The 24,026-nt window shown below is 40.2% G+C and overlaps 1 protein-coding gene across 1 annotated transcript in view; it reads left to right on the plus strand.

The window, feature by feature from the left end:
* The window catches only part of TCEA1 (transcription elongation factor A1), a 33,120-nt gene extending 15,625 nt beyond the window's left edge, over positions 1-17,495 (plus strand). The window contains exons 4-10 of the mRNA XM_067712330.1: positions 2,728-2,815; positions 5,791-5,936; positions 7,073-7,129; positions 8,802-8,956; positions 11,559-11,705; positions 14,182-14,253; positions 15,944-17,495. Of these exons, the coding sequence (XP_067568431.1) occupies positions 2,728-2,815; positions 5,791-5,936; positions 7,073-7,129; positions 8,802-8,956; positions 11,559-11,705; positions 14,182-14,253; positions 15,944-15,952 (674 nt within the window). The 3' untranslated portion in view covers positions 15,953-17,495. The remainder of the gene's footprint in view (positions 1-2,727; positions 2,816-5,790; positions 5,937-7,072; positions 7,130-8,801; positions 8,957-11,558; positions 11,706-14,181; positions 14,254-15,943) is intronic.
* The last annotated feature ends 6,531 nt before the right edge of the window (positions 17,496-24,026 follow it).

Consider the following 24,026-nt stretch of genomic DNA (forward strand, 5'->3'; position numbering starts at 1 on the left):
ATCTGTGCAATTGTTGAGTTCTTTCCGAATAAAAAGCTTTTTTAAAAAGGCTGATCTTTAAAGACACACTGAAACTCTATATTTCGTTTAAATTTTAAATTAATTCCACATTCTAAAGTAATTAAAATTAGCAACAGAAAGTTGATTAAGGACCATATATGTACATTTTTATTTCTGGAAAGAATGGTTTACGTTTTGTGGGAGAAAAGAGTGGACATTGCAGTTATGTTCATTTAATCTTAAAGAAGTTTTACTCTTGTATACTTATTGGAGGTATCTAATATCAGTACAAGTTCTTCTATAAAAATGTTTTTATTTATCCTAAAAGATTTACATGTTCATTAAATAAAATTTGGAGAGTTGGAGGAGGGAAAAATCATCCTTATTAAATCTCTCTCTAAATACAACTGTCAGTTAATATCTTGTATTTTCTCCTCTTTTTCCTCCTGGTACATGAATTTTGCTTCAACTGTAATTTTACTTATGCTCTGTATACTTATATTGTCTTTTTTTTTTTTGCGGTACGCGGGCCTCTCACTGTTGTGGCTTCTCCCGTTGCGGAGCACAGGTTCCGGACGCGCAGGCTCAGCGGCCATGGCTCACGGGCCCAGCCGCTCCGCGGCATGTGGGATCTTCCCAGACCGGAGCACGAACCCGTGTCCCCTGCATCGTCAGGCGGATGCTCAACCACTGCGCCACTAGGGAAGCCCTATATTGTCTTTTTAGTGGAATTTTTTTGTATTTTTCCATCATCATAGCTCATTTTTATTGGCTTCAGAATAATCTACTGGGTGATGAATCTCTCTCTGCTTAAAACTTTTTCTTTAGATTGTTAGCTAGATTTCTGGAAGATCTGCTGCTTCCAGGTAGCACAGTTTTGAATACTTAAGATATGCCAAGCATTGGGCTTCCCTGGTGGCGCAGTGGTTGAGAGTCCACCTGCCGATGCAGGGGACACGGGTTCGTGCCCCGGTCTGGGAAGATCCCACATGCCGCAGAGCGGCTGGGCCCGTGAGCCATGGCCGCTGAGCCTGCGCGTCCGGAGCCTGTGCTCCGCAACGGGAGAGGCCACAACAGTGAGAGGCCCGCATACTGCAAAAAATAAAAAAAAAAAAGATATGCCAAGCATTGACCTGTATTAGTGCGTTTAGTTCTCCTGACGATCCGGTGTGCTTGGTGCTGTTGTAACCCGCATTTTGTGATGAGGCAGCCGAGGCACTGAGAGATTAGGCACCTTGTGCGCAGCTGGATTGGTAGTGAGTAGCCAGGGTGGGATGTGATCTGCAGACAGTCTGAGCCCAGCGCTGGAGCACTTCCCCGGGGTTCTGCTCTATTACCCACGGCACTCAGTTCACAGAGTAGGAATGTTTTTAAGACTGGTCATACCTCTACTGCCCTGCCTTCTCAGAGGACTGCCCCAGTACACACTGCACTAGAGCTGCTTTACTGCTCCCCCACCATCACTGGACGCTTGTTAGACAGTATCGCCTGGTTACATCACCTTTCCGAAGCTTTCTACCTGTTACTTTGGGAATACGTCTTAGTCCTTGCTATATTCTGTAATGTCATTATTGATCTTTGTTTTCTACCTCACAATACTGTAGTGTGTTTAGGCCTTCCAGGGGAATTATAAAATAAAGGGGGCAATAAAATTGGTGTGTGAGAACTGACGTGTGTCATAGGGACTTGAATTGTGTTTCAGGTTTGGTCACCCTAACATTTACAAGTGAAGTTCTAGAATTGTGATTGGGACCATTCTCGGTCAGTCAGTGTCATCCGGGTTGGTGTATTAGGTCATCTGGTGACGCTCATGCCTCACTGCCAGAGATTTGGATGGAATGGTTTGGGATGGGAGCTTGAGCACGAGGGCATGCTTAGAGTTGCCTAGGTGGTCCTGCCACACAGTTGGATGTTTGTTCTTCTGTATTCTATACAGAGGGATGTGGAGAATGGAATTATTTATGTAGTTCTTATTTATGTAGCTCATGTAGGGATCAAAATGTAGATCAAAGTGGGTTACACAGTAGATCCAAACATTTTCTGAACCTAGCTTCAAGGCTGTTTTGGTTGATTTAAACATGAATGTTTCTTTTCAGTGCTGAAGTATTGCCTTGACCCAGCCTATTTTACGTACTTTATTTCCCCATGCCTAATTGCTCACTTCCTTAAGTCTTAAAGCTTGTGCTCTATTAGTATTAATAATCTGTATTAGTTTACAGATTCTTTAAGGTAGAGGAGGTGCTGGGTAGGCCTAACTAATAATCCTGAAGTGTATTCTATGAAAATGTTCTTTGTTTACTATCCCTGAAATATTTATTTGTATTTTGAGTACCACCTCAAATTTTTTGACTTCATGAAAAATTATCAAAACGATATAGCTGTATATGCTTTGCACTTTCAGTATTTTAAATGACAGTGCTAATGTTTTCCCATATTCCTTCCTTCCCTTGTTCTGAATACTTTTCTCCCTTTTGTTACCACTGGCGTATGAATTTATGGTTCCCACCAAATGAAGGAGTTTATTTGGGAATGCCGACTGAGCACCCATGTACATATGCTAATAGAATAGCTTGCATAAACTTCATTTACTTGTTAAAAACTTAGGATTTTAGTGGGGGTTTTTTTGGTTGCATAAATAGCTTGATAACATGTAGCAGTCCCATGTTTTGTTTTGTCTTGTTTTGTTTAAACAAGTGCTAACAACTTAGGAATTTCATAAATTTTCAGATGGACCATCAACAGATAAAGACTCTGAAGAAAAGAAAAAAGATACTGCAGTTACATCACAGAATAGCCCTGAAGCAAGAGAAGAAAGGTATTTCACTTTATGGAAACTCATTTATGTTGAAGGTCATAGTTTTATTTGAACGTCACTTCCTCCATGGTCTTCTGATCCCATGTCTGTACTCCTTCTTTTTTCCAATCACACAGAATCAGTATAAATGTATATAGCCAGATATCTAAGATTTCTTATAAGATTTCTTGGAAATTTAAAAGAGAGTTAGAAGATACTACGTAAAAGAGAAATGATTTACATTGCACTTGGCGAGTGTAGTTGGATGGGCCCTGGGGTGGCACTGGGAGAGGTGGTAGTGGGGGGACTGACTAGGTGACTAGGGTTCATGTGGTTACTTCCTTTATTTGCCACATTTCTGTTTTAGATATTTTTGTCCCTGAATCTGTTTCTCCTCTTCATGGTTCTGTTTTCCTTCCCAATTTAGCTGTTTGTTGTAAGAACTTAAAACGTGTTCAGTAATGAAGAGTTCAAGTTATTCCTTTGCCACTTAAGAGGGCTTTGCATTTATTCTTTCCTGTGACATGCAGTGAACTGTGCTGTGTCCCCATGCTGACGTGATCAGGGATGTGCCTATTATTCAGTAGATTAAATACATACCCTCTGTTCTTGGGAGGCTTGACTTTGACTTAGAGCAGTACTTCTCAAAGGGTGGTCCCCAGGAGCAAACCTGGCAGCTTTGTGAAAAGCAGATTCTTGGGCTCTACCCTGGAATTACAGAACCAGGGTTTCTGGTGGTGGTGCCAGCCACGTGTTTTAACAAGCCCTTCAGGTGATTCTCACACACGCACATTTTAGGCCACCTACTTTAACTCCATTTACTTCTCAATATTTTCCCCAGATTGATAACGTACTCCTCATTTTTTATTAATCAGCTGTGATTAACATCCCCTACACTGTTTTTTTATGTAGAAGTACTAACTAACTTGATGATAAAAAAGGTAAGCTAAAGATAGAGTTAAACACCAGTTGTTAATAAAGTTTATTCAGTTTTTTTCTAACTATTTTGAGATAATTTTGGGCTTTTAGAAAATGGTATGAATAGTGCAGAGAACTCCCAAATTGCCCCAGTGATATTTATATATGTATTTGCATATGTGTGTATAAATGAATATGCACACGAGTTTTATTTTGAACCAGACAAGAATAATTTACAGACATTATGCCCTTTATACCCCTAAATGCTAAATACATCAATGTGTCTTTTCTAAGAACAAGGACATTTTCTCACAGATAGCCACAATACAGATATCAATATCTGAACATTAACATTAATCTGATACTTTTTCCTGATCTGCAGACCTTGTTCATATTTTACCATGCGTCCCAATAATATCTTTTGTTGCAAAGGAAAAATAATTTCCCAAAATATCATCTCGGGTCACATTGCATTTGGTTATCATATCTGGCTCCTTTAATCTAGAGTAATGCTTCAGTCTGTCATTGTCTTTCATGACCTTGATATTTTTGAAAAGTACAGGCCATAATTTATGGATTGTTTAACACATGCTTTCAGTTGTGTTACATTCAAAGTAATGAATGATTTAATGCCTGGAATATAATATATAAAGGTATAGACAAATATTTTAAATAGACATTGAAGGAGGAGTAAGTTCTTAGTATATTTTCATCAGTTTTAAGTAATTGAAGTTTAGGGATAGAGCCTTTCTACAAAAGCATAGGATTATTTTGTACAAAGTCTGACGAGGTAAGTGATTGGTATCTCCATACACACACACACACACACACAGACACACATACACACACTCTCACTCATTCAAACAGTGAAGAAAATTGTAAAATATTGGAGAAATGAGTCTGAGGTATCATCTAAAGGAAGATAGAAGGTTAGATCTAAGTGAGTTGCAGGTGAGGAGGGTTTTACGCCTTGGTGTAAGGATTTAAGGAGAAAGTGGTGCGGTTAGCTGCTTAGAATGTCAGAAGTGGCGCCAGAGGTGGTGACGTGAGGGGAGAAGGCCCATCGTCCTCCTGGCAGCTCCCAGGGGCGAGCGAGGCGTTGGGCCAATGGGCACAGAGTGAGCTCGTCCTTGAAGGAGCCGAGAGTGGCGTTTGTAAACAGGGCGTGCTCATTGGTGTGCGCTGAAAGCTGGGTGCTGTGCCCCGGGGCACAGAGAGGAGTGAACTGAGTGAATGCTCACCTTTGCCCGTGAGAAGCTCGGGCTGGTGGCCGCAGACACAGACCTGTGTGTAGACGGCACTCTGGGAGACGGGCAGCAGGACTCTGAAGGCCTGCAGAGCGGCCGCCCTGCCTGCATGGGCTGTCTGTGAGCGCAGCCACTCACATCCGTGGGGTGGAGGGCTGGCTTCATCTGGAAAGGTTTGTGGCAGAAATCTGCACTGGGATAAAGTTAGCTGAAACCAGTCAGCAAGGTATTTTGCTAAGAATCTAATGTAGGAAGTTAATCAGAAGTAGTGGAAATGATTAGGCTGACTGGAAAAATTGCTCAACTGTCCTGATTGAATTGATGTTTCTGGGGAGAAATTAAGAGACATTGTTGTATTTTCACAACTACTTCTCACTACACGTGGTTTTTATCCTAAAGTGGGTGTTGTATGTGTAAACCTCCCTGGTTGTCTAGTTGCAACAGGGTTTTTCAAGCATTTTCCCCTCTGTTTTTGGTCGAGAGCGGTCATATTCTCTGGTGCCATCCCTTTACCCCTGTCATAACCAAGATCCTTGCTTTGCAGTTGTTGTATTGAGCTGTAATGTGTATTTTCTATATGAAAAATATTGTTTAATGTTTAAAAGGATGATCAAGGTTAAAAAAATAAAAGACATGAGATTTGTGTCATCTTTACTAAAATTTTAACTTTTTAATCTATATGCAGGCAATTTTTTTTCATGTAAGTCACTGAAATACAGTTTCATATATTTATGCCCCAAATTTTTGTTTTTAGAGAGTGATAGTAACGATATTCACTTTAAGAGAGTTTTCCTGACTTCTTTTTGGTGTGTGTGTGTACGTGTACTTCAGTAGCTCCAGTGGCAACGTAAGCAGCAGAAAGGATGAGACAAATGCCCGAGACACTTACGTTTCGTCTTTTCCTCGGGCACCAAGCACTTCTGATTCTGTGCGGTTAAAGTGTAGGGAGATGCTTGCTGCGGCTCTCCGAACGGGAGGTGAGTTTCGCGTACGTCTCGTGAGTTTCGGTGGTCAGTCATTTGACGGCTGCCACTGCCGCCCTGTCCACCTCCTTGTTTCTGTCCTCCCGGTGGGATCCTGATGATAGCTGCTTGCCAGTGCCCAGCTCAGGGAGGGCCTGCTGTGATGGGGGTTACTGATGGCAGAGAGGAGGGTGCAAACTGGACCTCTGCTTATTACTGTGTATTTCTGAGAAATAGGTTCCTTCTAATATGTGGATGTTTCCCCTGACTTGTAGTAATTTAAGCTTTTCTTCGCAATCTTTTTTCTCCTCACGTTTAATCTGCAAACTAAGTACTCTACCCTCAAGATTGGGAGTTAACAATACTGTATTTGGGTCCCATTGTTAAATGTTAGTATGACATATAGTAAGTTTTATATTCAGAATTTCATTCCTACTTTTTTTAAAGTGGAAAAGAGAGCTTGAGTTGTATATGGGAGCTTTAATTTAACTTGGAGGTACTCATTCTTATGTAAAATTTTGCTTTTAAAAGTTTCATGTATAGAAATATTTACCCTCCTATACAAATTCATCCCTTCTCTTTTCTATTGTACTGAACCACAGTTAGTATGACCTAGTTTTCTCCTTATTCTGCCCTTTCTACTCTGATTCCTTTACTGTCTCTTTATATATTTTTTCTTTTTCTTCCTAGTTTCTTTTTATTTCCTTCTATCCCTTTGAATATTTGCATAGGAGTCTTCTGATTTTGTCCATATATGTGACTGGCAGATGAAATGAATGGTTTCTTGGCATTGAAGCCTGAGTCACAGGAGACAAGACAGTTCTTTATAACTTTCTCTACTCTCTGCTGGAGCAACGAGAATTTATGGAGTTGTGAAGTGAGGAGTTGCCTGCTGGATGCATTACTTCCCCACTCCTGAGGGATAAGGAGTCATCCATGCAGGAGCCCTTTGGACATTAGGTGAATCCAGAGGAGGAGCATAGTGGGTAGTAGAGATGCAAGACTCTAATGAAACTAAACTGAAAGGATTCTTTGTACAGGGCAAGTGGGGTTGAAGAAATAGGAATACAGTTTAACTGACCCTGTATTGAAATTTTCTTTTAATGTGTTATAATCACTTTTTCATGACAATTCTCTGTGCCTGTGTTTAGATGACTACATCGCTATTGGAGCTGACGAGGAAGAATTAGGATCTCAAATCGAGGAAGATATCCTTTGCGTGTATATTCATAATTGTTTTAAGAAATCCGCTAGATTATTTTTTCTTCCTGTAAAGAATTCTAAGTTTTATTCTTCAGTTTCTATCTTGATTGTTTTGATGGGAAAGAGGAGGGCTATCCGTGTCATTTTATTATTCTTGTTTTCCTGTCATTCAAAAGTAAAACACATAGTACTGATAGTATTTTTATTTTTCTGCCTTGCAAATTGAGAACGTAGCATCTCAATTGAAGTTGTGTAGAAGGGCATGGAAAACACACATGCTAGTAAATGGGAAGTAGGGTTTCATCTTTGGGGGTACTCAGCGAAGTGTATACAATCCCCTGAGCTCATTATCCTGGACAGGAGTGTGTTCATGCTGGGGGCCTTGGGAAGGGCTCTGGGAGAGGGAGGGGTCTTGCACGTGGGTCCAGAGAACAGGGAACATCTAGGTGACAGTGTGACTGTGGGACTGTCCTGGTTGAGGAAATGGCCTTGTTAGAAAGGGAGCTGCTCTGGAGCTGGGCCCCTGCTGTTGCCTGTTCTCTTGAGAAAGCCACCTGCTAAACTAGCTTCTTGCTGAGCCAAGGAGGAAATGATCCCTCAGGGCTACTGTGAAAGATTTTCTCTCAGAAGGCCCTCCAGGGTGCTGTGTAGCCTTTTCTTTTTTTTTGATTTGATTTGATTTTTTAAATAAATTTATTTATTTGTTTTTATTTTTGGCTGTGTTGGGTCTTCGTTGCGGTGCACAGGCTTCTCATTACAGTGGCTTCTCTTGGTGCGGAGCATGGGCTCTAGGCGTGGGCTTCAGTAGTTGTGGCTCGCGGGCTCTAGAGTACAGGCTCTAGTTGTGGCTCACGGGCTTAGTTGCTCCGTGACATATGGGATCTTCCCGGGCCAGGGATCGAATCTGTGTCCCCTGACTTGGCAGGCGGATTCTTAACCACTGTGCCGCCAGGGAAGCACTTATTTATTTATTTTTGACTGCGTTGGGTCTTCACTGCTGCACATGGGCTTTCTCTAGTTGCGGTGAGCGGGGGCTACTCTTCGTTGCAGTGCGTGGGCTTCTCATTGCGGTGGCTTCTCTTGTTGCGGAGCACGGGGTCTAGGCATGCAGGCTTCAGTAGTTGTGGCACACGGGCTCAGTAGTTGTGGCTTGTGGGCTCTAGAGCGCAGGTGCAGTAGTTGTGGCTCACGGGCTTAGTTGCTCCGCGGCATGTGGGATCTTCCTGGGCCAGGGATCGAACCCATGTCCCCTGACTTGGCAGGCAGATTCTTAACCACTGTGCCAACCGGGGAAGTCTCTGTGTAGTCTTCTTGAGACTCTTAGGATCCTTGGTAGAATGCAGATTTGGGCAAGGGAAAGCATGTGTAAGTTCAAGCTCTTATTCTCAAGTTTTCTCACTCAGATTGCATATCTGAGTTACCTTTTGAAACCCTTTTACTTTGTGTCTTGCTTGGCATTAAACATTGAGAAAGTATTGCTCATTCATAGCATAAAAGTATGATCACTATTTTTTGCCAGTTACAGATCAAGAAATCAGGCAGAAACAGTGCCTTATTGTTAACTTAATCTAAATTGGAAACACTGCTTAGAAATTTCAGGAATTCTTATTGCGGCAGACTAGGAAAAAGTTATCTTACCTTTATAACTTAACCTTTTTTTCCTTAATGGCCTAGTACCTATCTATCAAGAAATAAGGAATACGGACATGAAATACAAAAATAGAGTACGAAGTAGGATATCAAATCTTAAGGATGCTAAGAATCCAAATTTAAGGAAAAATGTGCTGTGTGGGAATATTCCTCCTGACTTGTTTGCTAGAATGACGGCAGAGGTGAGTATATTTGTACATTTCTATGACAGTATTCCATAATATCAAGTGTAAAGTCTATTTAAATCATAAAGTACTGTATAAATACTACATATTAATAAACTGTTATTAGCTATTCTAATATACTTATATATACAGTATACCAGACAAATACTTAAGGTGATTGAATCTGTTGGCCTCAGTATTTTGTTCCTTTCACAACTGTGCCGTGATCTTTGGGTGATTGCCTTAATAAATTATTGTCTAAAAACAAAAGTGTTTTTTACTTATTGTAGATCCATTTAAAATTAAAGAGTCAAATCTCTAATTGCAAACAGACTTTGTAACCTCTAAGCTCTTTTCATGGTTAAATACTGTAAAGTTGGTTATATCTTATTGACTATTCCTTATATTTATTTAGAAAATGGTGGAGAAAATGGAATTCATTGTCTGCTATTTATAGATGTAGCTGTTCATAGATAATAGCTGCAGTGTGTCTGCAGTCTCACTATCTGACTAAGCATCCAAGACAGTGAATTTGTCTTTCTGTATAGCTAATAAAAATGTTATATTTTTAAAATTCATTTTTTAAAACCTCATTAAAATAATTTAAAACTGTCACAAAGTAGAGAACAAAGTATAATGAAATCCTATATATCCATCACCTAAGGTTCAAGTATTTTCAATAACTAGTCACCTTCTTCATCTATCCCTTTTTTTGTTTTCTTTCTTTTCCCCTGAATTATTATTATCACTATTTTTTTAGAAATGACATCCAGGATTTATTTATTTATTTTTAATAAATTTATTTATTTTTGGCTATGATGGGTCTTTGTTTCTGCGCAGGCTTTCTCTAGTTGGGGAGAGCAGGGGCTACTCTTCATTGCGGTGCGCGGGCTTCTCATTGTTGTGGCTTCTCTTGCTGCAGAGCACGGGTTCTAGGCACGCAGGCTTCAGTAGTTGTGGCACACGGGCTCAGTAGTTGTGACTCATGGGCTCTAGAGTACAGGCTCAGTAGTTGTGGCGCATGGGCTTAGTTGCTCCGCGGCATGTGGGATCTTCCTGGACCAGGGCTCGAACCCATGTCTCCTGCTTTGGCAGGTGGATTCTCAACCACTGCGCCATCAGGGAAGCCCTCCCCTGAATTATTTTCAAGCAAATTCCAGACATTATATCCTTTTACCTTTCTATCCTTGAGAGATATCTTTAAAAATATGATACTTTTCTTATGTAACTACATTGGCATCATGACATGTAACAAATCTAATGATAATTCCTTGGTATATCTAATATCTAGTTCATGTTCATATTATGTTCGATTGTTCATTTATTTTGTATCAGGATCCAAAGTCTAGATGTTACCTTAAGTTTGGTCTCTTAAGATTTTGTGTGTACATATTTAAATCTAAAGCATTTTCTTCTCCTCATGCCCCCTTTTTTTCATAACATTGACCTGTTGAAGAGACCAGTTTTTCTCTTGTATATCTCACAGTATGAATTGCCTGTTTCTTCCTCATGATGTTATTTAACTTTTCTGTCCCCTTCATTTTCTATGAACTGGAAGCTAGTTCTATAGGCTTGGTTACATGCAGGTTTAACTTTTCCTGCATAAATATTTCATCAGTGGTCCTTCTTATTTCATATTGCATCACATCAGGAGACACGTTTTGTTGCTCGACTCTTAGGGTGCGGAAATTGATCAGGGGTTTGTGTACTGACAATCTGATCCCTCCGTTGTAAAGTTCTCCATCAGCCTTTCATCTATGTGTTCATCCACTGAATTGGTGATTTCATTAGGGGTTGCAAAATAGAGATTTCTAAAATTGTGTCATTGCTTTCACATTTATTAGCTAGATTTCTTTGATAAGCACTTTCCCTGAGTTGAAGGCTCTTGGTTACACTGTTGGTTAGAACAGGAAAGGCAGGGTGAATGTGTAATTCTTTCCTTTTGGTTAACAGTTATCAGAAGGAGGAGTTGGCGCCCTACTAACTGCCAGTGGGGGCTTTTGTTGCCATTCTTGCAAACGTTTGTGCTCTCTTTTTTTAAGTGTCGTCACGGACTTGTGACTTCTTATTTATCCAGTGGGGATTGGTCTTTTCCGTAATTCATATTGTTGGCTGAAGAAATCATCCTCTCTGGCCAGTGGGAGGTCCTGCATGTAGCTCCTCTGTCCGTGTGACTCACTCAAAGTAATCAGGTAGTTTCCGTGCTTTCTGGCACAAGATGACTCTGACTTATCTTCTGCTTTTCTTGACTCAGAACTGGAACGAGACATTCCTCCAGAGGCCTCTGGTTCCTTTGTCGGTAGTGGGGGTGGGTGGGTGCAATAGTAGAGACCATAGTCTGGATACGAGACGTGCTCATTGCTACAGGTTTACATTGTTTATAAGCCTTTGAACAGTAATTAAATCCAGTTTTCACATGCAGACTTATAAGTATTTGAAAAAATTTTAAGAGTAAGCAAACTCTTATGAGTTCTTTGAGGAAAAATATTAATTTTTCACTTTTTAAGACTTTAAAAGTTGAGTTTGATCTTGTTAGTGTTAAACTAAGGGAGTGTAAAAAGCATTCCGCATATGTATAGAAGATGCCCGTAACTGAGTGGTATTGCCACCTTCCGAACAGGAGATGGCCAGTGATGAGCTCAAAGAGATGCGGAAAAACTTGACCAAAGAAGCCATCAGAGAGCATCAGATGGCCAAGACAGGTGGGACCCAGACGGACTTGTTCACATGTGGCAAATGCAAGAAGAAGAACTGCACTTACACACAGGTTTGTGATTGTTTATAGAGTCTTATTTTCATACTAAGAATGCTTGCAACTCCTATTTTAAAACAAGTAGTAAAGATAATTACCAGTATTTTGGTGTTTTTTGAGAGGAGATATCTCTTAAGTATAACAGTGCATTCTTAATACTAGCAGATTCCAGTTAATTGAAAATAAGTTGAAATAGTTACACTTCCATAGGAATTGTTACTGTGAAAGCTGTACAAACCGAAATTGATGAAATATTATAGAATTTAATAAAATGGCCATGTTTTTTCTCTAAGAGCTAAAAAGCACTGGATTATTGGTTAGTGTATAAACAGGCTACAGTTCTTTTTATTTGGCAGGATCATGTAGTTTAGGGAAAGTTCTTTGCTCTCCCTCACTCGGAGCCTGGGTACTTTTAGCTTAACTGGTTTCCAGATATTTATTCCTTTTTTGCAACATATTGATGGCTTTTATCTTCATTTATCACATCATATATGATGTGACTGACTTTCCTTTTTGTTCTTGAACCACTGAAAAGAGCTGTGTTATAGTTGTTTTGATTGTATGTGCATATGTGAAAAAATTTTTTCTCACTGTCATTAATTTCATTTGCTAAATAGGCTGTGCTATGTCTGTAATCCGCTAAATTCAAAATTTTCCCTTTAAAGAACAACTAATTGTTTCCGGTTACTAGAGAGACTGAGGGGATTGCATTTTTTGATTGACAGAAAATTAAGCACTTTATAAAAATAATGTTTAGTTTATTTGTTATTCTGTAAGTATACTACTTATAGAAAATTTTGAAAATACAGAAAAGTATGAACAAGAAATTTAAAATCACTTATTAATCTGCCGTCCAGAGAGGGCAATGTTCTATATTTTGGTGCTTGTAGTATTTTGTGGATTTTTTAAAAACCTAGTTGCAGCTAAATACTGTAAACTGTTTTATATACTTTTCCTCACTTTGTGTAAGCATTTTCCTTTGTTTTTTTAAACCTTTATAAACATCTTAATAGCTGTATAATATTCCATCAGATGGGTAGGCTCTAACTTATCTCATTATTTCCCTGTTGGATGCTCAGGTTGTTTCCAGTGTTTGTGTTATTATAAAAGTATACTCTTCAAACATCCTTGTACACAGATCTCCCCTCCCAACTTTATTGAAAAATAATTGACAAATATAATTGTATTTATTTAAAGTGTACAATATGATGCTTTGATATACGCATATGTCATGGAATGCTTACCAAGATCAAGATAATTAACACATCCATCACCTCACATTTTTTTCTTTCTTTTTTTTTTTTTCATTTGGTGAGAATGCTTAAGATCTACGATAACAAAATAGTCCCCATGCTGTATGTTAGATCCTCAGAACTTATTCTTCTTATAACCGAAAGTTTATACCCTTTGATCTACATCTTCCCATGTCCTCCCATCTATTCTGTTTCTGTGAATTCAGCTTTTTTTTTTTAAGATGCCACATATAAGTGATGTCATACAGTATTTGTCTCTCTGTTTGGCATATTTCATTTAACATAATGCCTTCCAGGTTTATCCATGTTGTCTCAAATGGCAGGATTTCCTTCTTTTTTATGGCTGAATAATATTCCATCATGAATATATGCCATTTTTTCTTTATCCATTTATCTGTTGAAGGACATTTAGGTTGTTTCCATGTCTTGGCTATTGTGAATAATTCTGCAGAGAACATGGGTGCAGATAATCTCTTTGATATACTGATTTCATTTCCTTCAGCTGTGTACCAAGATGCAGAATGGCTGGATCGTATGGTAGCTCTGTTTTTAATTTTTTGAGCAACCTCCACACCATTTTCCACAGCGGCCACACCAACTTACATTCTCACCAGCAGTGCACAAGGGTTCCCTTTTCTCCACACCCTTGACAACTTGCTTTTTCTTGTCTTTTTGATGATAGCCATTCTAACAGGTGTGAGGTGATATTTTCTTGTGGTTTTAATTTGCATTTCCCCAATGATTAGTGATGTTGAGCTGCACACAGATCTTTATTTGTGTTTCTAATTACCATCTTACGATAGATCAGATATCAAGTTCCTAGGTCACAGAAGACGGGTATTTAAGGCTCTGTTGCTGCCTAACTTAGAAAGGTTGGTGGCAGTTTATATTTGTCATAATGAAATATTTTTGTAATTTTTACATCCTTGCTAATTTGTAAGAGAAAATTGATATGTCTTTTAATTAACATTTCTGTGCTTCTTAGTTATGATGAAAAATTTTCATATTTATTAGCCATTTATCAGTAGTATAATGTGTGACTTTAGATGAACAGATAAAAGATGAAACGACAAGGACTTAGAAAAATGAAGTTTGGAAACGTGTGTTTGTTTGACATTATTTCGCTTATCTGAGCTTGTTTCGAGCTCTTATACATTTTACTGTGGTACCGTTCTTAATTAGGTTGGACTTTTTGTAGTATTGTGAAAAGTGGTATTTTTCACCCGACTTTGCTACAGGTCCAAACGCGGAGTGCTGATGAACCGATGACAACGTTTGTTGTCTGCAACGAGTGTGGAAATCGGTGGAAGGTACATGCCTCCTGGGGTTCCCGTCTCACCTGTTTACATGGGGTGGTTCTCCATGGGCTGGTCTCTTCGGGTCTGCTTCGGGGGCTGCCTGGATGCCCCGGTGTGTGCACGTGCTCACGCTGCCCAGTGCTGGGCAAGGCCGTGGCTGGCGTCTGTCGTGGAACGTACTGTTTGCCGTCCTACTAGAAATAAAGAGGTTGACTTAATTTGCCAACCTTCATGTCGTCTTGCTGCAGAAATGACAGGTTTGAATCTTAACTGTGCATTACAGCGTCACAGTCCTGTATCTACTGTATCCAGTCAGCTGCTTCCACTCTTGTTCTTCCGGAAAACCCGCACAAGTGTATGGCTTGTCTTTATAGACTTTGGTTCTGGAAAAACTACTCTGCCTTGTTGAAATCCAGCCCGATGATTTTAGTGTTTATTTTAGGAAATCCAGATGAGCACCGCCGTGGTTTCGTAGGCTTTCCACTAAGCCTTCCTTTGTACGGCCTGTGTTCTCTTGAATTAGCCCCGCACAGGCAAGTTAGGTTATTTGAATGATTCATTCTTGAGTGATTTTTGTGAGCCACAGAAATATAATTTAAAATTGAGAGAAGAATTACACATCATACCTGAGACAGAGGTGGGGATACTAGGAGTGTGGGACTGGGGGGGCTCACACTGTAGGAAGATACTCCCTGGAGCCAAACAGGCTTTGAACTGCTTTGCTACTTAGTGTTACCGAACCGTGATGTTCTCATGACCCACGTTACAGGGTGTGGTGAGTGGTAGATATAGTATATTTAAAGTGCCTGGTCATTGTTGGTGCACCAAAAATGCTGGCTGTTTTTATTAGCTTTTGTGAAATTTGTGTAAGATTCTTTTCTTTTTTAAGTTATACTTACATTAGACTTTTTAGTCTAATGCTTATTTTGAATTATTCTTATAGTTTAAAACACTTTCTGAAAACAGAAGTGAATTAAAAGGCAGACAATGGGAGAATATCCTTCACGAGTATAGTGTGAGACTTTAGCTCTCGGCACTTTCTCTGGGCTTGAGGACAGTACACATTTTATTACAAAGATTCGTTCTGCGCCGGGAGATTAATGGTATTGAGAGTGTCTTCGTGGCTTGAAACAGTGTCTCCCTTCCTGAGTTGGCAGGTTTTTTAATTGGTCTAAGAGAGGGATGTTCATTTTTTTCAGTCCTGTTGGGCAAATCTGGCTTTTCCAGAGGGCTCTTGGATTTGTTTACATGATGCCTCGTGATGATAAAGATGATGATGATGATGATGATGATGACTGGGTATATTGCAGTTTGTATTGAATACAGGCAATTGGCTGCTTAAGTGCTGACATAGTTCTGTTGGATTTAAGAAAATTCAATTTAATGTAGAAAGCTGATGCCTACGGTGGCTTACTCTAGCAGTTCAAATTTGGAATTAATTTTTTTAACCTGAAATTAAGGAGAGAGGTACTTGAGAAAATATTTTACACTGTTTCTTTATTTATGTATTCCTAGTAATTCTAAGTTGGAAGAGCCAAACACTTAATATAGGTGACTATTCATGTCTGGAAAACACAGCATCTTTTTTAGAAATGCCTCTTTCTTCAGCAATTTAAGGTGTATGCTGTGTTAAATGTGGGAAGGGATACACCCCACTGTCTGTATTTAAAGGTCTCACAAAATATTTCTTCTTTTTTGACAGTTCTGTTGAGTTGGAAGAATTGGCAAAACACCTGGACCATTAAGAAAATGGATTTTGTAATTAGCTTTAAGACTAGGCCAACCAACTAGTTTTCCTGCAAATCAGATTTTTAAAGTAACATATATCCCTTGGGTTAGTCTCTGTTTTTGACATAGGATCCCTTCCTTAAATGCCTTCTGTAGTTGCAGAGCAGTAAGGAGACCACATGATAATTGTATGGTATCTGCTTCAAAACTTTTTTTTTCCATTTTTATAAGTAAGTTGATATTAAACTTTTGGCAGTTTATTTTTACCTTTTTTTTTCCTTCTTAAAGGAAAATGTACCTTAACTTTTTTACAATCTGAAACATACACAGTAAAAATGTTATTCTTCTCAGTTAATACACAAATGGAAATTACATTTTTTCCTATATTGGCATGTACCTGCAAATATTAAAAGAGGAGAAGAGGTAATGTAATTATAAGTTTATCAAACATGGTGTGTATTCAGATAATACTTGACCAGCTTATCTAAATTGTACATAATATTTCAACTAGCATATGAAATTGATTTTAATTATTATGTTCACAAGTCTGGGATAATTAGTTATTATTTTGCATTTGTAACTAACTGTGATCCTCATTTCTTGTAATTTCTTGTACATGTTTATTACTTGTTCGTAATAGATTTTACTTTTGGAAACATGACTTGACTTTGTTGAAATCAGTTTGGTTTGTTGTTTATTTACCTGTTTGACTTTGTAGTGTATTTTACTTTTGCAGAACATTGTTGTAGTCTAGTAGGCTTTTCCTAAATCCCAGCTCAGGCAAAGAATGAAAACTTTTGACCATTTTTTCATTTTGTAGGAAGACATACTGGGAAGAAAACGTTAGCATTTTAGGATAGTGTTGTTCTTATAAACAGTTCATGACTTAACTTTGATTTGGAAATCTGTGCTGACCAAGGACTTTAAGGTTTATATAAATCATTAACGCTGTGACCTTTCCGTATGGAGACTAATGGAGCACATTTCTGTCCTGACTCTCTTTCTGTCACACAAGAATGAGGTTGTGGAACAGACTAATACGTGGGCTGTAACGCAGCTCATTTGCAGGAAGGACCTTACAGTTAAGTGTGTGCCATCTGTTTTGTTAGGAATAAGAAAAAATGATTTTCACACTTGGTCTAGCACATCTTAAGGCCACTGTTACAAAGTCCACATTTCATTGTGCTCCGTCTGCGCTCTCAAACCTCTATAGAGAGATCTGAGTACCTGCTTTGCACTCCCCTTCTCTCCCTTTTCTCCACTGCTTACTGGAGGTCAGTTTGATGTAATAGAGAAAACAACATCTAAAAGTCCATGTTCAGACCCCACATAGAGGAATTGGCCCACTGGTACCATCCCACCTCTACTTCGTCAGGTCACAGAGTAACCTTTTATCATTTGAAAAATAACGTGCATTTTTGAAAGAATGAATTTAATAAGAATAAAATTAAAATAGTCCCACTTTTAAATTAAGTGATCCATTTTTAAATTTGTTAATTCAATAAAGTTTCTTGTTATTAATCATGTATCACATTTTGTTATTTTTATTTAGATATTGATGCTTGCTTTACTTTTTGTTTAAAAAGTTCTACTTTCCCAACTATTAAGGTGATTTTAAAGTCCAGTTTTAATTAAGTGATGGCTGCCTGGTTGTAAGTATTAAGGGACTAGTATTGAGCAGTAGTACAGAGCACGTTTGTCTTCTTTCCTGGACCCCTGGTGAGGGATGCAGGCTGGTTCTGAGCAGAGCACGTGAGTGCATCCCTTGTGTGCACTTAACGTAATATGAGAGACCAAATAGTGAACCTTATATTGGAAAATGCCAGCCAGTTATAAAGTAACTGGAAGTGAATGTTCTCAAGGGTAATATTTGCTAGCGTCTATTTCCAGGACAGAGTCACGGTGTTAAATGAACACATACAGGAAGTCAGTTAGAAAGGTGTGGCAGTCAGCGAAGCACTGTCCCAGGAAAGCAGAAAATGGCCACCTTGGTTTTCCTGCTCACCTGAGGGTGATGAGCGTTGGTATGAACATTGAGAAGCCATGGCGGGAGTTCTGAAATGCTTACATACACGCAGACGTCAAATCTGTGTATGCCTCACAGATGGAAGAATATTTAAAGTATTAACAAGACTAGACTTTGACAGCGATTGTCTACAGGTCAGAGTGAAATTCGGGGATTTGAGTTGAATTATCAAAATAAAAACTAGAGTTAAAGTGATGAGATTTAAGGAGTTTTCATCAACAGTTCCTCTTTCCTGCCCCCGGCGGGCCCCACCTCCACCCCATTTAGCTGGAGCAAATTAGCCGTTCGAGAATTGAATATCCCACTGGGAAAGGTAATGTGAATAGTCACTGACATAAAATCCACATATTTCTGTAAGCTTCAAAAATAAGTAGAGTGTCAATACCAACATTGAAGGTGCTATTACCTCACAGTGAGTAGGACAGAGTTACTGCCTGATGAGTTCCTAGGTAGTAATGGAAGAATTAGGCTGAAGGAAGCTGAAGTGAAATCAGTCCAGAGCAGTAGACAAGTGTGCTTGGAAGTCTCCCCATGTGGCTGTGCTGTGGTCAATAGCTGTAACTTAGGGAAGGTGGAGTCCATACGTTTTTATGGGAAACTTGTTCACTGCTGTATTTAGCCCCTAGAAGAATGGGTGTCACATAGGAGGTGCGTGTGAAGTAGTTTTTCTTGGTTGTGTTTGTGTTACATTTCTTGACTGTGTGGGAGCTGGGACCTGAAGACTTCCACAATTGAGGACCTGCGGGAGGAGGGTAGGTAAATAGTGTTGGCGATGTTTTAGACTCCAGCTCCAGAGGAAGAAGTAACAAGCTCGAGTCTCGGGAGGTTTCTTTTGGTACTGAAGTTCTGCAAAGTGATGCGACAGTTTTATTATTAATTAAAAAATGTTCGGATCGGACCTGTGTACTCTGGTACTTGTTCATCCAGGTGGGGGATGGAAAATGAAAGCACAGGTGACTGCTTCCAATGACTTGTTCTGCTTCCTCTCCCCAGTGCTGTAAAAAGACAGCTAATTATGATTATTTTTTCTTTAATGGCCCTGACTGCAGAGAGGAACAACATTTCATGTGTGATGTGCCCTACAGTCCGGTTAAATTAGCCCAAGTGTTTTCATAATTGGAAAGCTGAGATGCTTTGACATAAAGAGGCTTTTTCACTCTTATATGTAGTTTACAGTGTGTATCCAAGTTATTTTTGTAATAATGCCATTGGAAAGTATAGCTGATAATAAAAAGGCAAAATTGTGAGAATACTGGCAAGGGAGGGGCATAACTGTATCTTTCGATTTTTTGGCACTAGTTCCCAAACATCTTTTCTGATTCATTTAGGGGACACCTCGCCTCCATGTGACCTGGTAGGTCTGTCATTCACTGTCCCACCCCACCCCATGCTCCTTCCCTGGGGTTACTTTATGAAAGATGGGAGAAGCAGTGTTTCTCCTGGACGAGCTAAGCCAGCAGGAGCTGCCCCTGGGGCTCCCTGTACCATTTTACCAACAGTGTGCAGAGACCCTCTGTGTGTGATGAGCCTGGGGGAGGCTGAAATGGGGAGAAGGTCTCGGTCCAGCCACGTGGGTGTTGGAACTACCCTGGACTTCTTGCTAATGAAAGCCAGTCAGTTTCCTTTGTAGTTAAATTAGATTTAGATTTCTATAACAAGCAACGGAAAAAAGATGGTTTCATCCTAAATTGTTTTGGATGAATATTTAAGTAAATATATGATTCTAAATGAAAGTACTGATAGCAGAACATCAAAACCTATGGGAACACTACTAAGATTTCCAGTTAACTGCAGAAGCATTTTTGATCCAGAAGGAGCATTAAAGTCACAGGTCAGTATCAGGCTGATTTATCTCGGGATTGTTTCACTGATGGGTCCATCCCTGCCCCCTTAATAATTGCAGCCTTCATCTTTTTTTTTTTTTTTTTTTTTGCAGTACGCGGGCCTCTCACTGTTGGGGCCTCTCCCGCTGTGGAGCACAGGCTCCGGACGCGCAGGCTCAGCGGCCATGGCTCACGGGCCCAGCCGCTCCACGGCATGTGGGATCTTCCCGGACCCGGGGCATGAACCTGCATCCCCTGCATCGGCAGGCGGACTCTCAACCACTGCGCCACCAGGGAAGCCCCCTCTTTTTAAATTCATATTTAAAAACATATCCGTAAGATCAAATGCTCATTAATCCTCTCCCCATTAAAAACTTTAAAAATTGAGGTACACAGTTGACCCTTGAACAATACGGGTTTCAACTGCCTGGGTCCACTTATTTGTGGATTTTTTGATACGTACTGTGGTGCCATAGGACCCACGGTTGGTTAAGTCCACAGATGCAGAACCTAGGATACGAGGGCCAACTTTTTAACCTGGTGGAGGGTTGGCTCCCCTAACCCCCCATGTAGTTCAAGGGTCAGCTGTAATCGACATATAACATTATTAGTTTTAGGTGTACAACATAATGATTTGACCTATGTGTATACTGCAAGGTGATTGTCACAATATATCCATCACCACATCTAGTTAACGATTTTTTTAATTAATTAACTTAATTTGGTTGTGCTGGGTCAGTTACAGCAGGCGGGCTCCTTTGTTGCGGCATGCGTGTGGGATCTAGTTCCCTGAGCAGGGATGGAACCTGGGGCCCCTGCATGGGGAGTGTGGAGTCCTAACCACTGCGCCACCAGCGAAGTCTAGTTTACAATTTTTTTCTTGTGATGAGAACTTTTAAGATATGCTCCCTTAGCAGCTTTCAAATATACAGTACAGTATTTTTTAAAATAGATCTATATTGGAGTATAATTGCTTCACAGTACTGTGTTAGTTTCTGTTGCACAACAAAGCGATACAGTATGTTATCTATAGTCACCATACTTTTAATTTAAAAAACTTTTTGTGTTTTTTAAGTAGATAATTATTTTTTTATTCAGACTTCCCATTCTGAGGCTAATCAAGTTTTAACTGCTAGTTTTCTTATAGTTAATATTTTGATTATTTATTCGCCTTTCCAGAATGTTCCACTGGGACAGTTAATTCAAGTGGATGGATTATAATGTCAAGGCCACAATTTCATCCCCTGTGAGATTAAGTTGGCATTACTCAGGAAAAACCCTGTTTGATGACTGCTGTACTTTAGATGATTCAAAATTGAAATTTTTTGATTACACATGTCAGGAAAGCGTAATGGTTTAGCTCCAAATTTGGTAACAGGAAAAAAACAAACAAACCTGACTGACTTGTGTAAGACAGTATCATCTTTATATATGAAGAATGATTTTTTTAAGATGTTTATTTTGTCATGTTCAATGAGAAAAACTGGCCACCTGGGCCTTTGTGAGTTCTAAAAACAGAGAGGCCTGCTGGACGGCTGCTCAAATACCAGCCCGGGAGACTGGCTGGATTACCTTCATCTTCTATGTCAAAGTCGTGAACTAGAGAAGATGATCTCCCTGGCTCTGTAGTTTCTCTGTTACGTCGGCGTGTGTGTACATGCTCATACCGGGCTATCTAGTCCTCTTTTCCTTGGAAATGGGCCCTGCATAGCGGTTAAGAGCGTGGGCTTCTGGTCTGCTCAGGTTCAAACCCAGCTGCCATGTACCAGCTGTGAGACTGACCAAGTACTTCACCCCTCTCCCTGCTCATCTGTAAAGATGAGCATCCTACCGTAGAGGGTTGTAAGGACTAAACGGTAATTTACAGCAATAAGACTTTGGAACAGTATCCAGTTCCACTGGTGAGAAGACTCTTTTGGGGAATGGCCATTATTAACGTTATAAATGGACACATTTTACATACCCTACAGTTTGCTGTTTTAGCTTAGAACACTCGCTGCCAGTGCATGGAGGTGTATGCCAGTCCCCTTTACTGTAGGGCAAGCAGTCTGCGGGTATATACCATTCCCTTGAAAACCTGTTCCCCTGTGGGTAGATTGTGATGTTTTGTCGGGTGGATTCAGCTAGTTGACATGTGCATGCAGAATGATATTGCCAGATTGCTTTCCAAAAAGTCAAGACTAGTTCACCCACCTGCCAACAGCGCAGGAATGCCCATTTCCTGACACCTTGCTAATGCTGGATGTGAGCTATCCTTGTGACTTTCGCAAACCTAGGGGGAAACGGTAACCACTGTCATCTCGTTGTTCTGAGTTCACATGATTTATCATTTTGTGTATGTTGTGTTCATATTTTCTTGTTTTCTGGCCAGTTGATTTTTTCCATTAATGGTTTATATTGTGGTTTTCCTTTTCTGTCTACAGAGTTGTCTAATTTGTAGACACTCCTAATACATTCTGCATAGTAATCTTGAGTGTGTCTTATAGCGTAATATTTGTGTTTGCATTCTTTTATGTTTTTATGTTGTACAGAATTTAAATTTTTACATAATCCAATCTCAGTGTTTCTTTTATGGTTTCTAGATTTTACGTTTTGCTTAGATGCTTTCCATCTGAAGTTACAAAAATGTTGCCTACATTTTCTTCCAATATTCTTACAATATTCTTCTAGACCTTTAAACCATTTGGAATTTATATTTGTTTATATACACATTTTTTCCAAATGGAGTGCCATCCATCCCAACAAGATCAGCCTGTCAGATTTTACATAAAATTTTTTTAAACCTTGGAGTTGCATTGAAGTGGAGTCCAAAGAAGCTTCCAGTGTGGAAAGAAGTCAAGGGGGGTGGAATCTAAGAGCCGAGTCTAGGCAGCACCCACTCCGGGGGCTGCTGCGTCCCCAGAGGCACCCCCCGGCCCTCCCTGCGCCGGTATGGGGACGATGAGCTCCTCTAACTGTCCTTCGGGAGCGCTGGCTTCTCTGTCCACCTGGCAGGGATGTGCGTTCAGCCCTGCTCAGGCTTTAACCCTCCCGCCAGTCCCTGTGTTGACAAACCCCCCGTCAATACTCCAGCCTAAAGCCTAGGCCCCCGGCTCCAGCTTCTCTTCCACATGTTTTGCATCTCCACTCACCTTCTACTTGACAGGCCGGAACTGGACCATTTGGGGTTTGCTCCAAGTATCAACGCCTTCCCTACACCTCCGCCCCCCACACACACTCTTGTTCTGTAGGTTGTAGCTCTGGTGTCATCTCCGCCCCCAAAGCTTCCAGTAGCCTCCAGGGCGTCGAGAGCTCAGCTGTTCTCTGGATCGGTACTCCCCACTGCTGTCGCCACTGTCGCACACGTCTGTCATCCTTACTTGGATGTAAGCAGCTGGAGGGCAGCATTGATGCCTTGATCCCAGTGACCTCCTCTTTGTCTAAAGAAGAAATGGGGCCCTAGAACATGGGAGTCAGAATTCAGATGCAAACTCTGATACAGAGGATGGATAAACAGGGTCTTGGTGCACGGCACAGGGAATTCTGTTCAGTATCCTGGGATAAACCGTAATGGAAAAGAATAGGAAAAAGAATCTATATACGTGTAACTGAATCACTTTGCTGTACAGCAGAGATTAACCCAACATTGTAAATCAACTCTACTTCAATAAAATTAGAAAAAACCCAGAAGTACACGAGGCGTTGACGCCTTGAAAAGGAGGAAAGAGCACCTTCTCTGGGATTGGGCTGTGAAGGTGGGCATAGACCTTGATCCACGCGGATTTATAGGTCACGTGAGAAGGTGTAGGGTTAGCGGCACGATTTTCACAGTAAAGGGGGAGGTGAGGTGTTTCGCTGAGAAAGAGGATGAGGGCTTAGGGTTGAAGAGCATATGAAGGAATCATCAGGCTGAAGGGCCAGGGAGGGAGGTGACCAGGAGGAGGGCCATCCCATTAGGGCCTCGCGTAAATCACGTTCCAACCCACTACTCAAACTCCTCCGGGTTCTGGATGCCTTTCTTTCATCCTAGTGATGGGTTTCTTCGGGATGGTTTAGGCCTACAAACCGGTGTTTTTACTGTGAGCTATGAAGTTATCCTATTCACCTGTGATAAAAATAGTGGGATCGAAAAAGAAAATCCTAGTCTGGGGGCTAGAAGAGAATCTTGCGTGTGTCCCCACTTACTTAATAATCTTATATTTCCCAAATAGTGACATGTGAAAAAAAGA

The sequence above is a fragment of the Pseudorca crassidens genome, chromosome 17, assembly GCF_039906515.1.
Source record: "Pseudorca crassidens isolate mPseCra1 chromosome 17, mPseCra1.hap1, whole genome shotgun sequence".
Lineage (NCBI taxonomy): Eukaryota > Metazoa > Chordata > Mammalia > Artiodactyla > Delphinidae > Pseudorca > Pseudorca crassidens.